Below are 26,818 nucleotides of genomic sequence, written 5' to 3'. Positions count from 1 at the left end.
AAAACAAAAAACAAAACAAAACAAAAAAAACCCAGGACACTTAAGAAACGAGAGACTTTTAAAAGTTCAACTTCATTCTAACCCAAACAGCATTCAAATTCAGTTCATTCTGTATCATTGAATGTTATTTGGAAATTTATACTTTAAGATGTAATGGACTGAATACTTTCCTGTATTTTGCAACAGAAATTTCACATTGTCAATGTAATGATGTAACAAGGCTATTTACTGTCTGTAAACAGAACCCAAATGTGTATTACGTATTTTAATAAATGAATGAGGGAATGACAGGAAACATTTTTATTTGAGGCTTCACAGTTTCCAAAGGATTAACCGCCTGAAAAGCGACCTGGGTGTGCAGAGCGCTCGGGGATCCGCATCGCCCCCTATGGGCCATGGGAGTAATGGCATCTGCTTTGGAGCCTGTTTGAGCTCCGCGGTTCCAGGGGGGTAGATGGATCCCCGGCACCCCTTCTCGGGGATAGAAGGGCTGAGACGCTTATTTATTTATTTTTTCGTGCCCCCCAATTGCATAAGAAAAAGAGTCCCCATTTCTGCCCATTATAAACGTCTAGGACACAAGAGAAGCCTTTGTCACAAACGAGCAGGGAAAATCAGACCATGTTTGAGCAAAGTGTTAGGAAATATCCAATTTTGGATGCGATCATAGAAACCCCACCTGGACTCTCTTTAGAACCCGAGTGCTCCTGACTCTGACTCATCCTGGAAGTGGAGGGATACAGACCCTCTGAGACCCGGGCCTGCCTGGCATGGGCGCATCGCCCAGCCTCTGTCGCTCCATCTGCGTAATGGGCGGGACCCGGCTCTCTCCCACCAGCCGCCCGGGGGTAATTAATAAAGCGCTTCTGCCACGAGTTGTCGCGGGGAGCGAATTAGATCCCGCAGGGGGCCTGGGCCAGAGTGATTGCTTGGTAGGGTAGCTGGATTGCGCGCCCAGCCGCCAGCCCCGGGCGTTGCAGGGCGCGGGAGGGACGTGGGGCGGCCAGGGGCGCACGCGCGCGCGCAGAGGGAGAGCATCAGTTTGAGGGCAGCCTCGGATCACGACTCTCGGGCATTTATTATTATTTTAGGATTTTATTTATGAATGACACAGAGAAAGAGAGAGAGAGAGAGAGAGAGAGAGAGAGAGAGAGAGAGAGGCGGAGACACAGGCAGAGGGAGAAGCCCGATGCGGGACTCGATCCTGGGTCTCCAGGATCTCCAGGCGCTCAAGCCCCCCAGGGATCCCTACTTTGGAGCATTTAAAACCAAACCGAGGGAACAGGATGCAGTGTAGTATTTAACACACTGGACGCCTCGGGGAGCGGGTGGGGTGGAGGGGGGAGGTCCCAAAGCATCGCCCCTGGGTCGGCTTGGTGGGTGACAGGTGCAGAGGCAGCTCCCCGCCCCCATCCCGGGAGGTCTCGCTCCCCCCCCCTCCCGGGCTGAGCACGAGAAGGGCAGAAAGCACCATCTTCCGAGGGCGGGATGGCCTCGGTGTCATTTTAGATCACCTTACTTTAAATAAAAGCTCTAAATTCTGTTCTCGTGCTGAACAAACCCTAAATGCCCAACTCTTTGGGGGAGAGGGTAGGCACCCCGTGCACTTTGCTTCCCCCCAAGCTCCAGGTCCCCAGGGCTCCCGTCGCGATCCCACCGCCGGAGTTTTGAACCGGGCTGGGGCGCCGGGGTGGACGCGGTTGGGGGGCCGGACGCGGGTGCGCGACCAGGACCTAGGGTGACCGCGGGTTTCCTCTCGTGGGCTCCGCCGTCGGTGCAGGACCCTGGCTCGAGGGCGCCCCCTGCGGGCCGCGGTCGGGATCGGTCCTCGGAGCGGCGGCCGAGGGTCGCGGGCTCGGGTCCCGCGCTCCGGGTCTCTAACCAGCAGGTGCCTCGGGTCCCCGTTTCCGGTGTGTGTGCGCGCGCGGGTGCAAGCTTTGACCGCCCCCCCCCCACCCCCGGGCTTTTTTTTTTTTTGGAGAGGAGCAAACATCTCTGGTTTTAATGTGGCCCAATTATCTCGTTTAAACGACTTAAAATGTTTCTCTTTAACTCATTTCAATCTAGTAAATATGCTTCAGCAAGTAGCTAATTTCTCAGGGATGGCTTCGCCTCTCTATTTGCATAGAAAGCGCGTCGGGGGCCGGCCCCCTCTTGGGGTGCCCAGGTCGCAGGCAGCTGGGCCTTCTCCTCCTCCTCCTCTTCCTCCTCCTCCTCCTCCTCCTTCTCCTCCTCCTCCAGGGGGACGCTTGGGTTTGGCCCGGGAAGGAGGGGTGGGGGGGGGAGCCCTCGGTCTGCAGCTGGGCCCCTGGGGACCAGAGCAGCAGCGGGGGCGGGGCACCTGGCCACCCCCCCCCAGGGGGGCAGCCTCTCCTCCGAGCGCCCCCCCTCCCAGGGCCACCCCCCTACCGGGTCCTGTTCCAGGTTAGGGCCTCCCCTTTGGCGCGAGGGTGGGGGGGGACCGCATTGATCCCCAAGTGCGTTTATTAAATCGCGTCTGGAGCTAGAGGGACGTGGATACAGTAGAGGAAATCGCAGCGCTCAGTTGAGCAATCTTCTGGCTTTAAATTCCGAATAAAAGTCTCAAATATTCCCGGGTCAGGGGGGCACCGTCTCATTAAAACCACTCTCGTCCTGAAACTGCAATGCAGACATTAAAGTGCAGTATTTTTCAATTAGAGCTGACGAATTCAATCAAAATTCCATAGATTAGGATGAAATGAGGCATGGGTCATTTACAGGGGAATTTAATTGCCGAGCCATTAGACAAATAGTATATTTGCCATTCCCGCGTTATCCATCATTTTCGACATCAATACCGGAGCCGCATCTCCCCGTCCCGCAGCCGCCCGGCGTCGGCTGTAAACACTCCCTTCCCTGTATCTTCTGATTATATCTGATTTCATTTAGGGCCATGGGGGATTATAAATGTTCACGCAATCAAGTTCATTAGGACCTCAAATCGCATTTCTGATTGGGATCGCTCTGCCGCTGTCCTCCGTGCGCCTTTCAAACCCCAGGACGAGGCTTTCAAAAAACATCTTTTTGCATTTAAAGCTGCGCATCCTTTTGTCTTCCGACGTCCCTCCCCCGGCTGCCCCCGGGATGGCTCGGCCCCCCTCGGGGCTCCTTGGCGAGGGAGCGGTCCCCGAGCCCCACCTGCCCCAAGAGCTGGAGCCCAGAGCCCCCAGGCCAGCCCTCGAGAGCCCCCCCCGCATGGCCGCGGGGCGCGGGGGACCCACGAGGTCTGCACGGGGCGCGGGGCCTGAGCCCCAAGCGCTGGTGGAGCGCGGGAGGGTGCCCGCCCTGCTGCTCGCACCCCAGGCCTGGGCGCTGCGGGAGCCAGTGGGGGCGCAGGGCACCCTGGAGTCCCCAGGGGTCCGCGATTGGTCCCCAATCTGGGGCCTGGGGTCGGGCCCCTGGGGTCCCCCTTTCCTGGCTGGCCCCTCTGACCCCATAGAAAGAGAGACCAGGGCAGAGGTGGGGAAGCTGGGGTGGGGGGTGCGGTCCCCAGCAGGTCTCTCTTCCCATCAGCGCACCCAAGAAACAAAGGAGCAGACTCTTCTGGGGGAGAGCTCGGCAAGGAAGGCTCGAGACATCCCTTCCAGCACAGTTGAAAAATAATAGCTTAATATTAACTGCTTCTCATAAAAATATACTTTCACAGCGATACAGTTACAAGAAGAAACCCTCATTTTACCCCCATACTTTGTGCTCATCGCTGTTAGCTGCCTCAGTAATTTAATTGGAATGAAACGTGAGAAATGTGTCATTTTTGAAGAATTTATGCATCACTTCCTAGAAATCTCATTGTGTTAACTAGGAGCCTACTGCGTTCTGTTTAGAACCCATAATCACATTTTTATGTGTCTGTATTACGAGCTAATGTGACCTCCTGTCTTTAGCATATAAAAAAAATTTTTTTTTTCTTTTTTCCATAACGTCTGCAGCCAACTCTGGTTTGCATAAAGTACGCGGAGACCCCGTTTCCCCAGTGTTCGGCAAACTTACCAACTTTCTTTAGAGCGGGGCAAAGGCATGTGAATGGAAAAAGTACCTACCGAATGAATAATTACACACCAAATTAAAACCCTGCATTAAACATAGTCGACAGCAAATACTGCATTCTCAATCATGTTTATTGCTTACAAATTGCATTACAAAGAAATCTACTCTTTTTATTGGCGTGATTAAACAGAGTGTTAGGACTGCAGAAATACCATTCTGTTAGATTAGATGGAGGCTGGAAGCTGGGCTAGTCACATTGCCACGGCGAATGTATAATTTTGTTAAAGAACACGTTTAACACACAAATGAGGATTGGGCTGTCATTATGGCGTCATAAAAGAGCCATCTTAAAATTATATTTATTTATAAACACATTGCCTATAAAATGTGCACATTTAATACAAAGGACGTAGGCGATTCCATAATCAATATTTTAATTACTGAATTTTTTATTATAGCAGCGCAGTTCTATATGATACGTCACAGTTCTATAGCTTTCCTATATCCTCCTCCCCCTTTTTCATGTGAACTAAAATCTTGTTTTCTTCTCTTTAATTCTGGGGAGACAGGGTTGGTGGACCAGGGTAAGAGCGCTTGCTTATGGCGCCACCTGCAGGACTCTATGAAAAGGAGTTTCAATACTTGGAATCCTCTGCTGGGCTCTAAAAATGTCACCTCGGGCTTGTTGCAGCAGTTCAATGAAATTAGTTTTTTTTTTTAAGATTTTATTTATTTATTCATTCATGAGACACACACACACACACACACACACACAGAGGCAGAGACATAGGCAGAGGTAGAAGCAGGCTCCATGCAGGGAGCCTGACGTGGGACTCGATCCCAGGACTCAGGGATCACGCCCTGGGCCAAAGGCAGATGCACTTAACCACTGAGCCACTCGGGCATCCCAAAATTAGTTTTTGTTTAGTTTCGAGACAAAATCCCGGAGTTTGCAAAGTATACTTAAATCCAACAAGTGAGATGCAGTATTTTTTTTAATTTTTATTTATTTATGATAGTCACACACAGAGAGAGAGAGAGGCAGAGACACAGGCAGAGGGAGAAGCAGGCTCCATGCACCGGGAGCCCGACGTGGGATTCGATCCCGGGTCTCCAGGATCGCGCCCTGGGCCAAAGGAAAGCGCTATACCGCTGCGCCACCCAGGGATCCCCGAGATGCAGTATTGATCACAGTTGAAACTTGGGTGTTTCTGGAAAAGCCCGAGTGTGCGTCGAAAACTTGACTAAGGAGTAATGTATTCTTGAAATAATGGAATAAAAGATGCAATATCCCTGGTTTGTCACTTGGTCCTCGGGCAGCCCTTAAGAGATGAAAAGCACTTGGCAAGCTAATAATATCTGCAATTGCAGTGATTAAGCTTCCCTTCCGTTGCCCCCGCATCAGGACCGGTCGCTGGAGCAGACCAGCTCATTCCCCAAGCCTGTATTTTATACCGTTTTTGTGGAGGGTTAAGTGTTCTTTGCAGAAGTTCAACAGCCTGCCCCGTCGACGTGTGTCTAAAGGGTGATTTCGGAGATTGCAAATGGGACAATTATAGATAGTTACTGGGCTTAGCAAATGCTTCCTAATAGTCAGTGGTTTCGATTTTCTTCAAAACATGCTGCCTTGAGGATTACCATGTAACTTAGAATTAAACAGACACAAAGACCCTAGGAGACCGGCCCAATGCCGGGTTCAGAACTGTAGACCTAACACGTCCCGGGGTGCCCCGTCCATGCACTGACTGCCTGGGGGCTGGGGGCGGCGTCCTGAGGACAGTCTGCCCTGCACGGGGCACAGCCAGGATGCATGGAGGCCCACGTCCTCAGGACCACTGCTGGTGGGGAACCTCAATTGTGTATTTTCTGAATTCTCAGTGGCCGGATGACAAGTAGTGTCGTCAAAGACGCTCAGGAAAAGCGTAAGGAAACTGATCCTCTGTTATCTTTTTTTAGTGGAAACAGCGTTTACTCTTTTGTTACCTTCTGATTTTTGAACCGTGTGACTCCATCATTAAAAACTAAATATGAGGTTATAAAGAAACCAATTTAGGGCTTGTGGAATTGGGCTTATGTAATCTACCCAAAGAGAAAAGTAATGATGTCCACAGGAACTGCTTAAGAATGGAAAACATTTTTAGAGCCTTTAATAATAAAAAAAAAATACCAAGGTACATTTGGTTCACTGGAAGAGAAGTCAGCCAGGGTAATTCTGGCTTTAAAGTAGAACGTCTTGGGGAGCCTGGCTGGCTCAGTCGGTGGAGCATGCGACTCTTGATCTCCGGGTTGTGCGTTCGAGCCCCATGTTGGGTGTAGAGATTACTTAAAAATAAAAACTTAAAAAAAAAAAGTAGAATGTCTTTTTGGATATTTCACCTGGCTGACTTCTTCCCTTCCTTCCCTGCCTCCCTCCTCTTGGTCCTGTCCTCCTCCTCCTCCCCGTATTTCTCTTTCTTATCTATGGAGAATTATGTAAGTCCCCTTGATTTGAGAACTTCCTAATACATGTTGAACATGCAAGATACAGTCATCAAAATAAGTTTTTTTTTTAAAGATTGTATTTATTTATTCATAAGGGACACACAGAGAAAGAGAGGCAGAGACACAGGCAGAGGGAGAAGCAGATGTGGGACTTGATGCCAGGACCTCGGGATCCCATCCTGAGCCAAAGGCTGACGCTCAACCCCTGAGCCCCCCAGCCGTCCCTTGCACGAATTTCTTTTTCTTTCTTTCTTTCTTTCTTTCTTTCTTTCTTTCTTTCTTTCTTTCTTTCTTTCTTTCTTTCTTTCTTTCTTTCTTTCCCTTCCTTCCTTCCTTCCTTCCTTCCTTCCTTCCTTCCTTTTTCTTTCTTTCTTTCTTTCTTTCTTTCTTTCTTTCTTTCTTTCTTTCTTCTTTCTTTTTTCTTTCTTTTTCAAAAGATTTTATTTATTCATGAGAGACACACAGAGAGAGGCAGAGACACAGGCAGAGGGAGAAGCAGGCTCCGTGCAGGGAGCCTGATGTGGGACTCGATCCCAGGACTCAGGGGTCATGCCCTGGGCCGAAGGCAGGTGCTAAACCACTGGGCCACCCAGGGATCCCCACCTTGCATGAATTTCTAGTGCCAGTTAATTCTCTACCTTTTTTGGTGAAGCTGCCATGTCATGTTCTGGATGAGCTAGAGGCAGTAAAGTACTGATATCGTGGCTTTGTCCCCGTTGCACATGGGTCCAGGGTGACCGGGAGCACTGGACTAGGGGTACCGGCCACACGGCACGTGCTCATGGCTGGTGGAGTGCAGTGAGACTGCTTGTTCTGGAAGGTTCCATGCCTGTGGAGGACACAGTGGGGACGGGGGTGGACCAGGAGGTGCCGGAGCTTCCGCCTGCCCTGGGGATAAACGAGCATCTCTCCCTCGACACGGAGCCGAAGCCGGAGGAAGGCGGCCACGAGGGCCCTGGAAGGTTCCATGACTGTGGAGGACACAGTGGGGACGGGGGTGGACCAGGAGGTGCCTGTGCAGGGCCTGCCCCGCGTGGGCCAGCTGGTCTCTCCCGCAGCCGCGCTGACAGTGGGGCTCCTGCTGGGCCCCGGGCGCCCGAGGGGAGGAGCCCGTCTTGTCTTGCAGCCACAGCCGAGTGGGCTCAGTCCCCGGGGTCAAAGCAATGAGCAAGCAGCTGACTCGGTGCGTGAGTGATGAAACCCGAGGAACCTTCTGGATTAGCTCTTCAGGTAACATCTCCACGCTCAGAGAAAATTCCTGGAGGTGAAAATAACGAAAAAGGAACAATTCTTCCAGACAGCTATAGGGAGCCATCCGGGCTTCCCTGTGAGAATCGTGTTGCCATTTTAAGCTGTAATTTGGGGGAAAAAAAACATGTTTGGGGAAATCTAATAGTTGATCATCATTCATCAGAATTTTAGAAATATAAAGTCAGTATGTGGGGGCGCCTGGATGGCCTTTGGCTCAGGGCGTGACCCCGAGGTCCTGGGTCCTGGGATCGAGTCCCACACCGGGCTCCCTGCAAGGAGCCTGCTTCTCCCTCTGCCTGTGTCTCGGCCGCGCTCTCTCTCTGTGTCTCTCATGAATAAATAAATAAAATATATTTTTTTTAAAAAGTAAAATCAGTATGTTTTAAAGGAGTTCTTTTTCCCAGACTCTTAAAACATCTATAAATGTGAATGCACTTCGGAAATACAACCTGACTGTTTTCCACGGTGAGTGGGACGGAGAGGGTGGCCGAAGGCTCCGTCCTGTCAGGACAGCACATCTGCTCAGGTTGTCGTTTGCAAAATGCAGTGAGGACAGGGCTCCCTCTCTCACCTACCCTGTACTCTGGCCCTTCTTCTTTGTTCTTATCAATAACATGACTTTGCTTTTCCACTTCTTACCTCTTTATCTGGCCATTTTCTTCTCAAAATAGTGTAATCATAACAACAGAAGGAACTATTTATTGAGTTCCTATGCTGGGCTGGCTCTGGACCTGGGGCTTTTCTATCTCTGCACTCAGTGGGGACACCACCCCAGACCTCCAGAGTCCGAATCTGCAATTCAACAAGATCCTTCTCAAACTGGAGAAGCCCTGCCTGCCTCCCATCAGGTCTCTCACTAAATTCTGACCCAACAAGAGGGGTGCAGATACTTGTACCTTCCAGCTGAGCAGATGACATTCGATATGTGTTAAGTAACTGTTCTTGATTGGGGGCGGCCCCATCTCAGGGGTCACGGTGGGCTCCCGCCTGTCCTGCGGCGTGCTGCATGCCTCTCCAGGACAAAGCAATCTCCCCAGAGTCCCGCTGTGACCACATCACTCACCTGCTGGGTGGATCCTTATGGCTCCTCTGGTGGAGTTCAGAATCCTTAGTCTGGAAGCCAAGGCCCTCCCAATCTGCCCCATGCTGTCCCGTCCTTTCTTCTTTCCAGTTGCCAAAGCATGGGGACTCTCCCCTCCAGGAGGATGAATCTCTGTCCCCCCATCACGCCCTATACCTTCCTGCATGTTGCCATCGGCCTGGGTGGGGGTGTGAAGAGTCCCGAAGCCATGTGTACACAGGCCTTTTCTAGGTCAGGTGAGTTGTTTTGTCTTAAAGGGCAGGAGGTGGGCAGGGGGCACCTGGGTGGCTCAGTTGGTTAAGCGTCTGACTCTTGGTTTCAGCTCAGGTCATGATCTCAGGGTCAGGAGATCGAGCCTCACATTGGGATCCACGCTCAGCAGGGCGTCTGCTTGAGATTTTCTCTCTCTCTCTCCCTCTGCCCCTCCCCACTCTCTTTCTCTCAAATAAAAATAAAATCTTTTTTTTTTTATTTTTATTTATTTATGATAGTCACACACACACACACACACACACAGAGAGAGAGGCAGAGACACAGGCAGAGGGAGAAGCAGGCTCCATGCACCGGGAGCCCGACGTGGGATTCGATCCGGGGTCTCCAGGATCACGCCCCGGGCCAAAGGCAGGCGCTAAACCGCTGCGCCACCCAGGGATCCCATAAAAATAAAATCTTAAAAAAAAAAAGGGTGGGTCAGCTGAAGGTGCTAGGGGATGTGGTCCTATCACCCTCTTGGCCCACTGTGTTAAAATCAAGGCTCAGCTCGCTCCCCACTCCAGGATGTCTGCCCTCACTGGGGGTAGGTCCCGTCTGGGCCCCTTTCCACCTCCTCTGTAGGCTTCGTTATGGTGCACGCAATATCCTACCTGTGCCGCAGGGGTCGCCGGCCTGCACACCTTCAGCCTGAGACAATGGGAGGCACAGCCCGCCCCGGCCCGCCCTGCTAGGTTTGTCTAAGCAGCACCTGGTGCTCGCTCAAAGTGCAAAACTGGACTCACTGCTCATCCTCAGAGGATGATCATCATGAGTTCTTATTCTAGGGGTAGGGGTTCCTAGGTGCCTTAGTCAGTTAAGCGCCCGACTCTTGATTTTGGCTCAGGTCATGATCTCAGGGTCATGAGACTGACCCCCCTGTTGGGCTCTGCACTGAGTGTGGAGTCTGCTTAAAATTGTCTCTCTGCCCCTCCCCCATTCACGCTTTCTCTCTAAAAAAATAAGGGATATTAATAGAAACTTTGAGGTCTGGTAAGGCCAACAGATCAAGAGACAACTGCCATTGAAAAGATAGTTTATTACTCACCATTCCCAAGAGAAGGGGCACACGGTACCATGGGGGGACATGGGGAAGCACCAGGGTTGCTTAGGAGGTTGGGGGAGGGGATGGGGACAGAAGCCATTATTGTGTTTTCCAGGGAAGGAACGACCAGGCAGGATAATCGGGCTTAGGATCAGCTAGTCTGAATAACTTCAGCAGGCTCTGAGGTATCAGGGCTGTCCCCACCTGTCTGGCACCGGGCCCCAGGACAGTTATGACAGGTGGTTAGTAGTTAGGAGAGGTGGTTAGTAGTGCAACTCGGACAGCCCAGTGAAGGAGGTGGTTGGGGGTGTGAGCTCTGGATTGGTTGGTTTGCATTTGAAAAGCATGTTTGAGGGTGAGTTGTTTGTTGTCTCTAGGAATTGGCTTACCCTGAGTGGGGACAGTCCCTCCAGGGTGAGCAAGGTCCCAGGTATCAAAGCACCAGAATACAGAAAAGGAAAGACATGGTCTATACAGTCCTTGACCCTCAGAACATCGCTCTTGTATGTGATGCTCAGGCTGGGCTGATGGCCAACCTCTACCAACCTGTCTCTTCCCAGCGTCTGGCTTCCTGGACTGCTGGCCACAGCCGAATCAGCTGGGGTTTGGTGAGGGTGTCAGAGAGAAGACTCACAAGGGATCACAACGTCGGGCTTGCCATCCCCCCTGATGTCCTTTAGGGAGTTCTGTACTGTAATGTGCTGGGAAGCACCAGGGGGCTCCTGGGGGGGGGCGTGTCCCTGTTACGGGAATAGGTGTCCTCTCTCAGTGTGGACATGTGCTGGGGACAGAGCCTTTCTAGGTGGCCAGGCTCCAGGAGGGGTGGGGTGTTCCTGAGAGGCAGAGAGTCTGCAGGCTGGGGGGCAGCATGGATGCTGGTAGCCCATGCAGGGAAAACAGGGGTACCTTTTAGTTCAGCTTCTGTCGAAGAGTACCTTCCGATACAAGTACTAGGGTGTCACAACCTCGAGCCTTGCAAGCAACCCTGAGAGGCAGAAAGGCCTTGTATTACTCTTTCCCTCCCAAAGTGCCCGGGAGGCTCAGCGGGGTCTGTGCGACCACCAGGGGCCGTGGGAGGTGCCCTCCGGGTCTGCCCCTCGTCCCCACGGGCTTGCCTCCGCACAAGCCTCCGCGGAGGGCAGCAGTGAGATCCGGAGCCTTGGTCCCAACGCTCTGGTTTTCAGTGCAAAACACCCTCTGGTTCCAAAAGGAGGTAATTTTGCAGGGACTCTGGCAACGGTAACAGGGGCACGAGGTGAAAGCACTTCTTGCCGAATAATTTCCGGATGGCACAGCGGCAGAGATGCTGTAGACAGCGCGGGGTGTGGGCCAAGGCAAAGAAGGACTGGTAGAAGGCCTGGTGCATCTGGAAGGAAGGCAGATGGGGTGTAAACTCAGGTGCTGGGCCCCACGGCCCCAAGGCCCCAGGCAAGCAGCGCCCTCCACTGAGAGGGTGCGCATAGTGTTGGGAGGCGCACTTCCCGTGGGGTCCAAGGGAAGCCCGTCTTGGGTGGGGAGACAGCCCATACGGGTCATCTCCCATCCCGCTTTGCTCCCCGCGCCGCCCAGTGCATCTGCTGTTGCGCAATAAGCCCCGACTCAAGTGAATGAGACACGAGGGGAAGTCTTCTGGAGGCTTCTGGGGGGATAAAAGGCCCTCCCTGTTTCTTAATCGACAGTGACTGCAGACTCTGTTGGGTCCCTGTGAGGTGCCTGCCGCTGCCTCGGCCACATCTAGGCTCTGGGGTGGGTGGGGAGAGGACACACAGGAGCAGAGCCTGTGGGCTCAGGTGCTCCCTGCGTCCACCCTTCTCCAGCGGGATGGGGGCGTTACTCAAGGTCTGACGTTCCTCCAGCCGAGTGAGGGTCGGGGTCCTGCTCCTTGCAGCCAACAGCACCCCGAGCGTAACAACAGCTCTTGGCTGCGTGATTCCTCCAGAAGCGAGGCAGCAATACTCACACACACCTGCACTCGCCCTCTCCGTGCCCTTCCTCAGGTGCTCTGCGCTTCCCGCCACCCTGGGCGGACGGGCACACAGGAGCAGAAACACAGCGGGGCTGCAGGGACGGGAGGCTCCCTTACCTGAAATACTTCCTCAGGAATCACTTCCCTCCAGGACTCGGATACGCGGAGCTGAGGGTAGGAGTTGAAGAGAGTCTCAATAACTGTGGGGGCCGGCGCGCAGGTCTTCAGCACCTGGGTGGAAGCGGTGGGACACCAAGCTTACTGGGTTTGGGGTCCAGGTAGGGAAAGGGCCCGCAGATATGTGGGTGTGTGGGGGTCTCCCTTCTGTCACCTTCTGGCTGTGGGACCTCACGATGCCACATGGGGAACAACAGCCCTCACTGTATGAGGACAGCAGGGCCATGGAGTTAGCTCCCAGACAAGCACGAGTGGGCGCTCTGGGAAGGGGCCTGCCTAGTGTGGGGACGGCTGCACATCCCAAGTCTGGGCACCGTGCCTGCTCATTCACAGGCCCAGGGGCCGTGTGCCTACACCTCCCTGGGCTCTCCTGGCCCCTGGACGGCTGTCCAGAGCAAAGGAAGGAGGTTCTGCTGGGGGCCAGGTGTAGGGGGCAGTTTGGTCCAAGGATGGTGCTCACCATTTCTCATGTCAACTTTCTAATATGTCAGGACACGGAGGGAGAATTGCTTTGTTGTCAAATTTCCCCCTGGCTTGGCCTCTCTATCTTATTTCCAGTCCCCACTGGCCAAGGATTCCGGTTTTCCTATTAGCAAATTGTACAAGTTTAGGTTCGTCAGTTTCATCATGAAGATGAGAGCACTATTTGCTTTTTAAAAAAATACGTTTCTTGGGATGGTGAATGTCAATGAGCACAAAAGTAGGCCGGATGGTATGATGACCTCCAAGTACCCACCATCAGCCCATGGCCAGTCCTGCCCCATCCCACAGCCCTTCACCGCCACCCCCCATATTATTTTAAGACCAATGCAATGTATCCTGTCATTTAATCTATAAATATTTCAGTGAGACTCTCATGGGGCACTTTAGGAGAAACACATCATTATAAGACTTGAGGAATTAACAAGTTTCTTAGCATCATCTAATATATGGCCAGTGTTTAAATTCACAAATTTCTCTTAAATGCCAATATATATATAAAAAAAAAAACCAAAAAGGTTCTTTGAATGAGAACCCAAAGAAAGCCAGCAGGGTTGAGATTGGTTGATATGATCAGATCACTCACTTTTTTTGTGTCATGTTACTTATTTGTTGAAGAAACTGGGTTATTTGTCCCAGGAGGCAACAAAACACAGGAGGTTATTTGTCCCACAGAGTTCCTCTGTGTTGGGATTTTGCTCACCGTATTCCTGTAGGGTTTTGGAACACGATGTTCTTCTTCTGCTTTTTGTAAATTAGTGTTTGGACTTGGAAGATGGATCAAATTCAGATCTGATTTTGGGGAGGGGCAGGGCAACTTCATAGTCTTCTGTTTTTGAGGTTTAAGATTTACCAAGTGTTGTTAAAATTATTCTTAGTATTTCTTCATTGAGAAAACTGAGATTAAGCAATTTTCTTAAGATCAGGCACCAAATATCTAAGCGGACAATTAACAGGCAGAGCCATCAGCTGAGCTCACTGGGGCTCTCTGAACAGAAATAGAAGAACGATCTAAATCACTCAGTATGGTTGCTCCATTCACAACTGGCCAAGCTTCCTTTGGATATGAAATCCCTTTAAAAAGATATTAAAATAAAGCAGGAAATTAATATCTCTTTGCTTAGAGATAAGCACTATTAGCATTTTGTGTGTACTCACGTTTTACGCATTTAGACAAAATTAATATATACAGTAAAAGAGGGCTAATGTTTTGCCTATTATTTTGAAACTTGATTTTTGTCCCCGCAAAATCAATTGTGAAGGGGCGCCTGGATAGCTCAGTGGTTGAGCATCTGCCTTCAGCTCAGGTTGTGACCCCAGGGTCCCGGGATCGAGTCCCACATGGGGCTCCCTGCAGGGAGCCTGCTTCTCCCTCTGCCTGTGTCTCTGCCTCTCTCTCTGTGTCTCTCATGACTAAATAAATAAAATCTTTAAAAAAAATCAATTGTGAAGAATTCAGAAATTATGAACGAGCACTTCAACATCATTTCGGGGCCATATATTTTATTTTATGAATATATTATAATGTATTCAATGAAATGACTATTGTAAACTAGTGTTATATACAATGAACACTCTCGAATATAATTCTGTCTCTTTCTGCCCCCAACCATTCTTATTTAGATAATAAGATGATTCTATCCTCTTCTGACACTGAATTCCTGGAAGTAGAAATGTGGGGTCAAGACGTAAGTCCATTTTAAAGGTTCTAAAACATTCTGTCAGATTGTGAGTCTGTAAATGGTTGCACTTTATGAAGAACTGAGTATGAGAGTGCCTCTCTGGGCAGCCTGGATGGCTCAGCGGTTTAGCGCTGCCTTCAGCCCAGGGCCTGATCCTGGGGACCCGGGATCGAGTCCCACGTCGGGCTCCCTGCATGGAGCCTGCTTCTCCCTCTGCCTGTGTCTCTGCCTCTTCTCTCTCTCTCTCTCTGTGTGTGTCTCTCATGAATAAATAAATAAAATCTTAAAAAAAAAAAGAAAAGAGAGTGCCTCTTTCCCCCCTACCCGAATTACAATATGGCATATTTACTCTTGTTTTGGTCGACCATTTGTCTTCCTTTGTAAAGTGCTAAATTACATCTTTGGCTCAGTTTTTCATTTTTTTTGCATTGATTTGTAAATATATTATTTTTCAGTCAGATAGTCATTTTTGCAAATGATAGCATTTTCTTCTCTTTGTATAAATATTTCACATTTATTTTTCTTGTCCTATTACATTGACCAGAGCTATAAAGTCCAATGTTAAAGATTTATTTACTTTAGGGAGAGAGAGAGAGAGAGAGAGAGAGAGAGAGACTGTGAGTGGGGAGGGGGCACAGGGAGAGAGTCTTCAAGTAGATTCCCTCCCGACCAGGGGCTTCATCTCAGGACCCTGAGATCATGACCTGAGCCAAAACCAAGAGTTGGATGCTTAACTGAATGAGCCTGGGGCCCCTAAAATTCAATGTTAAATAACAATATTGATAGCAGGCATCATTATCTTATTCCTAATTTTAATAAGATTATCTCTAATGTTTTGCCATAAATATAACCTTGGATATTAGTTTCAGATAGATAGTCTATTCTAAATTAAGGAAGTATATTTCTAATCTTAAAAATTACTACAAATTTAAGGATTTAATTGTATTAATTGTATTTTTTTTGCCTTTTTCTAACCAAGTTCATACAGGATTTCCTTATATTGACCCATTTTTGTCTTCATGGCACAGACTCTCTTTTACTATTCCACATAAAATGGTAGGTTCAATTTGCTAAGATTTCTGTATTTAAGAACTAAATGTGGTTTGTCATTTCATTTTTTAAGCTACTTTTGTTAGGTTTTAGTATCACTTTATGTCAACTAGTCAATTTAGAAAATTTCTATCTTTTTAACATCCTGGAAGATTTTACAAGTACATACTTATTGGAATTAAGAAGGCACAACAGATCTTGCATTTAATTAACATTGTCTAAGCCTGGCCTTAAGCCGCATGTAATAATTTGATAATTTCACTTCCTTCCATGATTATTGGTCTATTTTGTTTTGATTTTTTCTTCTTCTTTTTTTAGGATTCTATTTATTTATTTGAGAGATAGAGATGAGAGAGAGAGAGAGAGAGAGAGAAAGAGCATAGCAGGGAAGCAGCAGAAGGAGAGAGAGAAGCAGACTCCCTGCTGAGCAGGGAGCCTGATGTGGGTCTCAATCCCAGGACCCTGAGATCATGATCTGAGCCCAAGGCAGATGCTTAACCGAATGAGCCACGCAGGCACCCTGATTTCTTCCTTTTTTAAAAAAGATTTTATTTTTAAGTAATCTCTATGCCCAATGTGGGGCTTGAAGTCACAACCTTGAGATCGAGAGTCACATGCTTCACTGACTAAACCAGCCAGGCATCCCTTGAATTCTTCTTGAATCAATTTTAAATCCATATTTCCCTGGAAAACAATCTTAATTTTATGTTATTCATTTTTTATTTATTTATTTATTTATTTATTTATTTATTTATTTATTTATTTATTTATTCATGAGACAGAGAGAGAGAGAGAGAGAGAGAGAGAGAGAGAGAGAGAGGCAGAGACACAGGCAGAGGGAGAAGCAGGCTCCATGCAGGGAGCCCGATGTGGGACTGGATACTGGGACTCCAGGATCACTCCCTGGGCCGAAGGCAGGCGCTAAACCACTGAGCCACCCAGGGATCCCTATGTTATTCATTTTTTAAAAAATCTAATTCCTGTATAGTTAATATACAGTGTTATATTAGTTTCAGGTGTACAGTATGGTGACTGAACAATTCTATACATTACTCAGCGCTCATCATGATAATTATTCTATTAATCCTCATCAACTCTTCCACCCTTCCCCCCACCTGCCCGCTGCTCACCACCAGTTTGTTTTCTATAGTTAGGGGTTTTGTCTCTTGGTTTGTCTCCTTTCTTCTTTGTTCATTTGTTGTTGTTTCTTAGACGCTACATACGAGTGAGATCATATATATAGCATTTGTCTTTCTCTGACTGACTTATTTCACTTGGCATTACAGTCTCTAGATCCATCCATGTTGTTGCAAATGGCAACAATCTTCATTTTAAACAAATTTAGCATTGCATATGTATCCATCAGGGTTCCAGTAGGAAACAGATGACATGTTGATATAGGATTGCTCCAGGATAATTTTTTAAAGTTTTTTATTGATTTTTATTATTTTATTTTATTCTATTTTATTGATACAGGGGCTGTTTAGCCAGGTGTGAGTACAGGCAATGTCAAGGTACAGTGGACTAAAGTGGAGCTGGAAGCACAGGTATTTCCATCTCTGGGCCTGAAGATTGGAGAGTTGGGTGGGCTATCAGGAGTAGTGACCTTGGGGGATCCCTGGGTGGCGCAGCGGTTTGGCGCCTGCCTTTGGCCCAGGGCGTGATCCTGGAGACCCGGGATCAAATCCCACGTCGGGCTCCCGATACATGGAGCCTGCTTCTCCTTCTGCCTGTGTCTCTGCCTCTCTCTCTGTGTGTGTGACTATCATAAATTAAAAAAAAAAAAAAACAAAAAAAACCGAGTAGTGACCTTGGGTTGGGGACATGCAACCAGCCTGAGGCAGTGAGGGGCCCATGTGGAGACACCCTCTGACTTCATGCCCCTTTGCGTGCTGTCTTCTGGAGACTGTATTGGTGAAATCCAGGAAGACAGAGGGCCCAGAACCTTCTCAATGTGTCCAAGCAGATGGAGAGTAAATCTGGATGGGGAGATACCCCCACTATATTGAGGAGTAAGCATCTTTTTTCATTTGAAATTCACTATAATTGTATTTTTAACGTTCTTCCTTGTTTACTCTTGCTGGAATTTCTTTAATTTGTTTTTTCAAGGAATCCCCCATTGGCTTTTGTTGACCAGTTCTCTCTTAAAATATTCTAAACTTTTTTAAAAAAAGATGTTACTGGGGTCCCTGGGTGGCTCAGCAGTTTGGCGCCTGCGTTCGGCCCAGGGCCTGATCCTGGAGCCCCGGGATTGAGTCCCATGTCGGGCTCCCCCCATGGAGCCTGCTTCTGCCTCTGCCTGTGTCTCTGCCTCTCTCACCCTCCGTGTATCTCATGAATAAATAAAATCTTAAAAAAAAAGATTTTACTTATTTATTTTGAGAGAGACAGAACCCCAATGAGGGGCTCTATCCCAGGACCCTGAGATCATGACCTGAACTGAAGGCAGAAGTTTAACCGACTGAGCCACCCAGGCACCCCTAAAATAATCTAATCCATTAATTTTTGCATTTACTGTTATTAATTCCTTTGCCTGTTTCTTTCTGCCTCCTTGGATTGACTGCTCAGTTAGTTTAGTAACATTTTTTCCCTCCGAGTCATAATACAAGCAACTTTTAAAATGGTGTGGATTTTCCTTTGAACACGGGTATGGTCATAGCCATACGTTTTGAGGCACAGTGTTCTGTCTTTCTTAACTATTCTGCAATTATATAACTATTTTTTAAAAAAGATTTTATTTATTTATTCATGAGAGATACACAGAGAAAAGCAGAGACATAGGAAGAGGGAGAAGCAGGCTCCCTGCAGGGAGCCTGATGTGGGACTCGAACCCGGGACCCTGAGATTACAATCTGAGCTGAAGGCAGATGCTCAACAAACTGAGCCACCCAGGTGCCCCTCATTTTATTCTTTATGGTTTTTTATGCTCATTTCTTTTGTTGTCTGATTTCTATTTCACAGGTTTGTATTTTTACATTTTGGAAGTGTGTATCCTTCCAAACCACCAGTAGGTGGTTACCTTCAAAATAAAAAATAATGGCTTATCTTTCCTAAACATCAACACTGTATCTTTCGTGTTCTAGACATGGCATTGTCTCTACTCTCCTGTTCCTCTCATAACCAATTCTTCTCTTTCCTTAATAACATCTAGAGTTAGGATGCCTGGGTGGCTCAGCAGTTTAGCACCTGCCTTTGGCCAGGGCGTGATCCTGGAGTCCCGGGATCGAGTCCCACATCGGGTTCCTTGCATGAAGCCTGCTTCTCCCTCTGCCTGTGTCTCTGCCTCTCTCTCTGTGTCTCTCATGAATAAATAAATAAAATATTAAAAAAATAACATCTAGAGTTTTAGTCCCGGATTACCATTATTACAAGATTGTATTTTATGTTATGTATCTCCTTCAGAAATAATTTTTGGTAGTAGCATTTAGTTTTACAACCTTCCTTTTTAACTACTAAAGTTATTTCTCTTTCACTGGGTGGTATGCTCACCCCCATCCAGGAAGCCATGCATCCCAGATATTTACCAAACTCCTACCAGAAGTTGGGGACATTGTTACATCCACATGATACAGTGGCAAGCTCTGCCTTCACAGAATTTTACTGTCTCAAATAAAAGAAAATGACAATAGAAAACAGGTGCCACAGTGTCATGGTGGGGGAATCACAACGTACTAGAAATGGTACCTAAGTCGGATATGGATTTGCTATGGGTGGTGAGTTGGTCAGGGGAAGATTTCTGCAGGACATGACATTGGACCCAAGACCTGGCTAAGAAGGAGGAGTCACAAAAGTATGGAGGGTTCTGAGGACAAGAGTGTTCCAGGTGGAGAAAACAGTGACCAAACCTGGAGGTGAGCAGGAGCTGAAAATGTTGGCGGACATGACCTTGAGGACACAGGGGAGCCCTGGGGGACTGCACCTCGGGGAGTGACAGGATCAGATTCTAATTTCCGAAGCATCACCATGGCTACAGCGTTGAGAACAATTTCCGGGGCAATATTGGAGGCTGGGAGGCCAGCCCAGGGGACATTTCCACAGCCTAGGACGGATGGGCGGTAGCCAAAACTCAGCTGGCGGCCACCAGGATGGAGAGAGGAGGAAGATCCCGAGAGACCGTTAGGAGGTGGAGTTGAGGGCATCTGCAGGCTTGAGTTTCCCATCCTTGGGATGGGCTTTCCCTTCACCTCTTCCATCCCGCCGGCCTTCAGCAGCCTGCCCTGGCTAAGAGCACTGATGGCTGCTACCTCGGGTGGTCAGTGCTCTGCCTTGGCCAGGCTGGGTCGGCCACATCTCTGTGACATGTTCCTCACTTCATGTCCAGGAAGCCATGCTCTCATTCCACCTCCTTCACTGACTCCTCGTTTCCTTGGTGGTCTTCTCATCTCTCTCTCTTCTTGACATTGGAACACCCCTTAACCAGCTCTCCTTCCTCTTCTTTTCCTGTGTATTTTCACTTCCCAGTGGTCCCATCCAGTCTCCTGGCTTTAAGGACCATCCGTAGGTGAAGATGTGGTACACGTGCACAACGGAATGTTGCTCAGCCATAAAAAAGATGGAAGTCCGGTGCCTGGGTGGCTCAGTGGTTGAGCACCTGCCTTCAGCTCAGGGTGTGATCCCGGGGTCCTGGGATTGAGTCCTGCATTGGGCTCCACGAGGGGTGCCTGCTTCTCCCTCTGCCTGTGTCTCTACCTCTCTCTTTGGGTCTCTCATGAATAATAAATAAATAAATAAATAAATAAATAAATAAATAAATAAATACAATCTTTAAAAAACCCCAAAAGGTGGAAGTCTTGCCATTGGCAACAACATGGATGGAGCTGGATTGTATCATGCTGAGTGAAATAAGTCAACATACCATATTATCTCACTATAGGTGGAATTTAAGAAACACAACACATAACAAAGAAGAAAAGAGACAAACAAAAACCCAGACCCTTAGCTCTAGAGAACAAACTGGTGGTTTCCAGAGGGGAGGGCAGGCAATGGGTGAAGTAGGTGAAGGGGATTAAGGGTACACTCATCGTGATGGGCTCTGAGGAATGTACAGAATTGTAAAATCTACTCTATCGTACACCTGAGGCCAATATAACACTGGGTGTTAATTATACTTGACTAAAAATCAATAAATACCATCCACATGCCACCAGTGCTCAAAATGTATCTGCAGGTCCGTCAGATCCTTTCCTCAAGTTCTGGGCTGGAAGAGCCAACTGCTTACTTGGTATCAAAACAACCCCCAAGTTCTTATTCTACCCACAACCCACAACCTTCCCAGCTCAGCTGACAGCAAATCCATCTTCCCAGCCCCTCAGGCTGAATGCCTTGGAGTCATCTTTGACTCGTCTCTTTCTCTCCAATCGCACATCCGATCTGCCAAGATATCCTGGTGGCTCCACCTCCAAAAAACATCCAGAATCAGAGCCTCTCCCTTGTGTTCGCCGCCAGCACCCCTCACGTGGATCCTGGCAACAGCCTCCTAAGTCGTCCCTCTACTTCCGCACTCCTCCTCCTGACATATTTCCTCAGCACAGAGGCCAGAGGGTCCCCATCAAATGTCAGTCAGGTCCTGCCACTCTGCTCAAACCCCTCTGATGGCCAAATTCGTGGCGGTGCCCTCCAAGGCCCCACATCATCTGTGCCTCTCCTCCACCTCTGGTCTCATCTCCTACTGTCACCAGCTCTCTCCACCATCAGCCATACTGATCCCCTTGTTCTGCACACAGGTCAGGCCCACTCTGGCCTCAGGCTGCATACTGGGTCGGCTGGTCCCTTCTCCCCTGGACCCCTGAAATGCCCATGCCCTCACCTCTCTCAAGTCTTGAGCCAAAGCCACCCACCCTAGCTACTGAGCTTAAAACTGCAACTGCCCCCCTTCACCCCCACTTTCTCTCTCTCTCTAGTCCTTATCACTTTATTGGCCCATTTATTATGCTCATTGTTTAAAGCTTGTCTTCCCATTAGAATGTAAGTGCTATGAAGGCAGAAATATTTCCCCCCCCCCCCGAACTGTCCACTCATGTATCCAAAGCACCTAGTATGTTGCTGACACATGGTTGGTGCTCAATAAATATTTGTTGACTAAATAATCAAATAAATAGAAGTATTTTTTTTGATGCATTAGGAAGGTCTTTTTTTTAAAAAATGATTTTATTTATTTATTCATGAGAGACACACACACACACACACAGAGAGAGAGAGAGAGAGAGAGAGAGAGAGAGAGAGGCAGAGACACAGGCCGAGGGAGAAGCAGGCTCCATGCAGGGAGCCTGACGTGGGACTCAATCCTGGGTCTCCAGGATCACACCCTGGGCTGAAGGCGGTGCTAAACCACTGAGCCACCTGGGCTGCCCACCTTTTTTTTTTTTTTAAAGATTTTATTTATTCATGAGAGACAGAGAGAGTCAGAGACATAGGCAGAGGGAGAAGCAGGCTCTCTGTAGGAGCCTGACGTGGGACTCGATCCTGGGATCACGCCCTGAGTTAAAGGCAGACACTCAACTGCTGAGCTACCCAGGCGTCCCATGGAAGGCAAGTCTTATGAGCCCCTGATATATAAAAAGATCTTACTTTTGCCATCAAAATGAAAACCATCTTGGCTAGCACCCAAACTTTTTCTTTAAAGATCTAAAGATGGTATTTCCTTGTCTTATGATAATATAGTAGCAGAGAAATCAGAGTCCAGCCTGAGTTTTATTACTTTATGAATAATCTGTTTTCTCTTCAGATACTTTGCAATACTTTTTCATGTTTTTTCAGAACACTTTTGCTAGAACGTATATAGGAATGTGTCTCCTAGGATGCCTGGCTGATAGAGCGTGAAACTCTTGATCTTGGGGTTGTAAGTTCAAGTCCCATGTTGGGAGTAGAGATTACTTAAAAATAAAATCTTAAAAAAAAAAAAAAAGAAGAAGAAGGAATGTGTCTCCCATCACTGATTTGCAGAGAATATCCATTCAACTTCCAGGAGTTAAGACTTCTAGGGCAGCTAAGTTTTCTTCTATTATGTTTTTTTATTTATTTTTTTTTTATTTATTTATGACAGTCACACACAGAGAGAGAGAGAGGGAGGCAGAGACACAGGCAGAGGGAGAAGCAGGCAGAGGGAGAAGCAGGCTCCATGTATCGGGAGCCCGACGTGGGATTCGATCCCAGGTCTCCAGGATCGTGCCCTGGGCCAAAGGCAGGTGCTAACCCGCTGCACCACCCAGGGATCCCTTCTATTATGTTTTTGATTACCATTTCTGATCCATTGGCTCTATGCTCTTCTTCAATAGTATCACTTTTCCGTAGGCTAGCTTTCTACCCTCTGCTCTTCATGACCACCACTTTCTCTTCTAGTTTCTTTTTTTTTTCTTTTTTTTTAATTTTTATTTATTTATGATAGTCACAGAGAGAGAGAGAGAGAGGCAGAGACACAGGCAGAGGGAGAAGCAGGCTCCATGCACCGGGAGCCCGATGTGGGATTCGATCCCGGGTCTCCAGGATCGCGCCCTGGGCCAAAGGCAAGCGCCAAACCGCTGCGCCACCGAGGGATCCCCTCTCTTCTAGTTTCTTGGTTTTGTTTTTTTTCTCTTTCACTTAGGAAGAGCTTTTAACATTAGCCCTCCTTTGCAGTGAACACACTGTGGTTGACTTTCCGATACTCCAAAAGATTCCTTTAATCCATTCCCCTTGCCATCAGTGGTTTGGGGAAGTGCATGTTTACATCAGCTGGGGCCAGCGAAACACAGGAGGGCCTCTTCAGGGCTTCCAGAGAAAGACAATTGGATATGAAGCTGGCTGGCCCACTGGAAGCCACCTTATGACCAAGAGATGAGCCATTCTCAGGACAAAGCTGACTCACTGAGGTTGGAAAAATCTGGTTCCTTGATGGCATCATGGGGACACAGAAACAACCAATCCCAAAGCCTATCCTTGCTCCCCCACTTCTTGTTATATGAGATACAGTGGAGGCTGGAGCCAAGTGGGGGCTGTGACCATGAGGGTGCCGTTGGGTGCTGGAGCCTTGGACATGCAGGAGTTGCTGGCAAAGCTACCAAGGCAGAGAAAGTGAAGGAGAAACACCCTGGCTTCTTTTACCCTCCACACCTAGCTTTCCACGGTGTCTCCTTTAGCAGAAGCTGGCCGGTAGGGACTCTGAGCTCAGCTTGAGAGGTCCAGCTATGCTGCCCCCACCCCGTCCACATGCAGAGCAGAGCTGGGGGACACCCGGGAGTGGATCTGAGGGTACGCGTGCCAACAGCACAGCTCCCTTGCTTCCATCACCAGCTCAGTTCCTCCTATGAATCAGTTCTCCTTTTTGCTTCCCTTCACGTGCTCTCCACCTACCACCTACAACCTTGTCTCCTCCGTCTTCCTCTTCACATCATCCTACTGCCTTGTCCCCATAACGGGCTCTGTTTGAGGGACTCAGAGACTGTCTTCTTTCACTCTGTAGATGATGGCACACCTGGCACATGGGTTCTCAGATTTCCTTCTGGATCTTCCAATGAGAGGCATGGACTTCCTTTCTCATCTCTGGATGCTGTCCCTGTTTTCCGTTTTTCTGCCTCCCTTTCCCTCATCGTGAATCCATTTATTTATCTCCCTATTCATCTTGGGTTAAGGCAAGATCCGGACATGAGGTCTGCCGATATGCAGGGGAAGCTGGTGGTGGTGCCATTCCCATTCCACCTGGGAGACGGTGGAGAGGCCAAGTGGAGGAAGGCTCACGAGGACGATGCCCAGCCCTGTTCCACTTCCACATCCACCTGCTGACTGTGGCCCCACCAGGAGGCCTCTTCCCCTACCCTCTTCCCAGCAGAGTTAGCAGTTGCTATGCAACCCGGATTCCTCCATTTCCACCTCTGCACTTTGCTGCGTCTCCTAGCCTGCATTGCATCTCCAAAGACCTCCTCTCCTGCCTGGTCGACTTTAAAAACATTTTTGTAACGTCTGCTGATTGCCTGAGAACTTATGGCAGTGCAGCCGATTAGCCCGAGCTCCCTGGCTCAGACGTGAGGTCATCTGGTTGGTGCTGCAGATTTGCTTTTCCTCCCCCATCCTGCCCGTCTTCCCTTCCCTCCTCCTGCCTGTCTTTGCAGATATTAGAGAACGAAGACAGGAACAGCTGCCCTTTAGAAGCTGGTAATCATATTGCCATCGTACGGATGATCATCTCTGGGCCCCCTATCTACCCTACCTAAAATTTGTTTTTGTTTTTGTCCCAATTTTTTGTCTGTTCAGAGTGGGACATAAGCAGTCTTTAGAGAAGGAGAGACACCGGGGGGCAGAGGGAGGGCCAGGCAGGCAAGTGCCTTCCCGCCCGAGCCTCACCCAACCTTACTCCTTCACCACTGTGCAGTGTGTCCCAACGTGTGGATAATTCTGGCTCACATGAGCCACCGCTATCATGCCATTTCCTGGAGCATGGCAGTCTCTAGTGTCAATCGTCCCCCTTCTGTGCCGGGAGGAAACCACATCGTTAAGAGGAGGGGTTCACGCTGGAGCCCCTCCAGACCTAGTCTAAGCCATTCCCCCTTCTTCAGATCCCCCCCCCCACCGCCTTCACCCCGCCAGTGACCCTGCGGTTGGCCCTCTCCGTTCTCCCTGCAAAATGTTAAATGGTCCCTGGGGACTGCATGTGAAGGGGAGGCCCCTCCCGCACAGCCCCCCCCCCCCGCCCCCAGGAGGAGCTGCCCTCCCTCCACAGACGCACCCCCCACCCGGCCCCTCCTCCCTGGGTCACAGACTGTGACCAAGTCTTATTGCCTGTCTCTGGAAATTCATTTCCTGTCTCTCCTCTGTTCCACCTCTCTGGGGCTCCCCGGCCCTCCCCGATCCCCCGGCACTGTGCCCCCTCATGTTTGCCAGGCAGCTGGCTGCTTTCATTATTTTTATGCCAACACAGTTTAAAAATCTCCGCTGCCTCCTTGCTGTCTGCGGAGAAGCGGCTGCTCCACTACCCTGACATCCTGGTGTCATTAGGGTCCACGCACACTCTCCTCAGCTAATGAGGCGGCAGAAAGAAAATTAAGGGGAAAAAAAATCGCACAGGCACATTGCTCTATATGTAGATGGAGAAATAAAACAAGAGCAAGAAAAACAGAGGTGCGCTGTTTACGAGAGCTCGCCTCCCCCTGCCGCTGGGGAGGGGGCACCCGCAGCTCTGCCCAGACGGGAAACGGGGTCTGGCTTTTGACTACCGCAACCCTGGGGTTCGCCCACGAAAAAGCTCGTGAAACTGGGGGACACTGCGAGGTCGCTTTGCCTAATTCTGCAATCAGGTAAAAAGAAAACACAAAAACTCGAGGTCCATTCTACCAGCACAGTCAATGCCCCAAAGGCGAGGCAAGACCTGAGCTCTGCTGATGTTTCTAGAATCTGTCATTCTCGCTGCCAGCCTTCATCTCGCCTTGTTGAAGCTACGTGCGTGCCTCACCCGGACTGCCACAGCAGTCTGCTTTGCCGCCGGTCCCCCACCCTGGCATGCTCTCTGCACTTCAGCAGAAAAATCATCCGTGATACTCATTTGGTTACGTCACAGTCTCCTGCTTAAAATGATGTAATACGTTCCCATTGTGCTTAAGACAAAGGCTAAAACCCTTAACCTTTGAGGCCCCTGACTCTTGCTCCCTCTTGCTGCTTCCTCCTAGCTACTGGGCCATCTTTCAACTGCACCCATGGCAGTGCCCCTTCGGCCCCAGGACATTTGCCTGTGCTGTTCTTCCTGCCTGGAATGTTGCTTCCTCCTTCCTTCACACAGCTGAGTCTTTAGTCTTTAAAGTCTGGGCTCACTAAGGGCTTGGGGGGAGCCTCTCACCCCACCTGCAGCCCCAGCTGGGTCAGGCCCTCTATTCGGCACTTTCAAGCTAGAGGGCCTGGGCTGGGCTGTGTCGCTGTGGGGCCATGGCTCCCTCACATTGGGTGTGTGGTTGTCTGAAGCAAGGCTGTCCTCCTGGCAGCTCCGTGAGGGCAGCCCCAAGGGCCTGGGCTGTGTCGCTGTGGGGCCATGGCTCCCTCACATTGGGTGTGTGGTTGTCTGAAGCAAGGCTGTCCTCCTGGCAGCTCCGTGAGGGCAGCCCCAAGGGCCTGGGCTGTGTCGCTGTGGGGCCATGGCTCCCTCACATTGGGTGTGTGGTTGTCTGAAGCAAGGCTGTCCTCCTGGCAGCTCCGTGAGGGCAGCCCCAAGGGCCTGGGCTGTGTCGCTGTGGGGCCATGGCTCCCTCACATTGGGTGTGTGGTTGTCTGAAGCAAGGCTGTCCTCCTGGCAGCTCCGTGAGGGCAGCCCCAAGGCGTGCCGAGGTTCAACCCTGACTCCGATGGCGAGCACAGGGGTTCCTAGCAATGCTTGCTGAACGAGTACGTGC

At 49.4% G+C, this 26,818-nt stretch overlaps 1 protein-coding gene across 1 annotated transcript in view; it reads right to left on the bottom strand.

Moving 5' to 3' along the window:
• Positions 1-10,101: 10,101 nt before the first annotated feature.
• The window catches only part of ASB18 (ankyrin repeat and SOCS box containing 18), a 61,504-nt gene continuing 44,787 nt past the window's right edge, over positions 10,102-26,818 (bottom strand). The window contains exons 6-7 of the mRNA XM_055300188.1: positions 12,199-12,312; positions 10,102-11,481 (exon numbers count right to left, since the gene is read on the bottom strand). Coding sequence (XP_055156163.1) covers positions 11,296-11,481; positions 12,199-12,312 — 300 coding nt within the window. The 3' untranslated portion in view covers positions 10,102-11,295. The remainder of the gene's footprint in view (positions 11,482-12,198; positions 12,313-26,818) is intronic.

The sequence above is a fragment of the Nyctereutes procyonoides genome, unplaced genomic scaffold (assembly GCF_905146905.1).
Source record: "Nyctereutes procyonoides isolate TBG_1078 unplaced genomic scaffold, NYPRO_anot_genome, whole genome shotgun sequence".
Lineage (NCBI taxonomy): Eukaryota > Metazoa > Chordata > Mammalia > Carnivora > Canidae > Nyctereutes > Nyctereutes procyonoides.
This window is presented reverse-complemented; position numbering and strand designations above follow the sequence as displayed.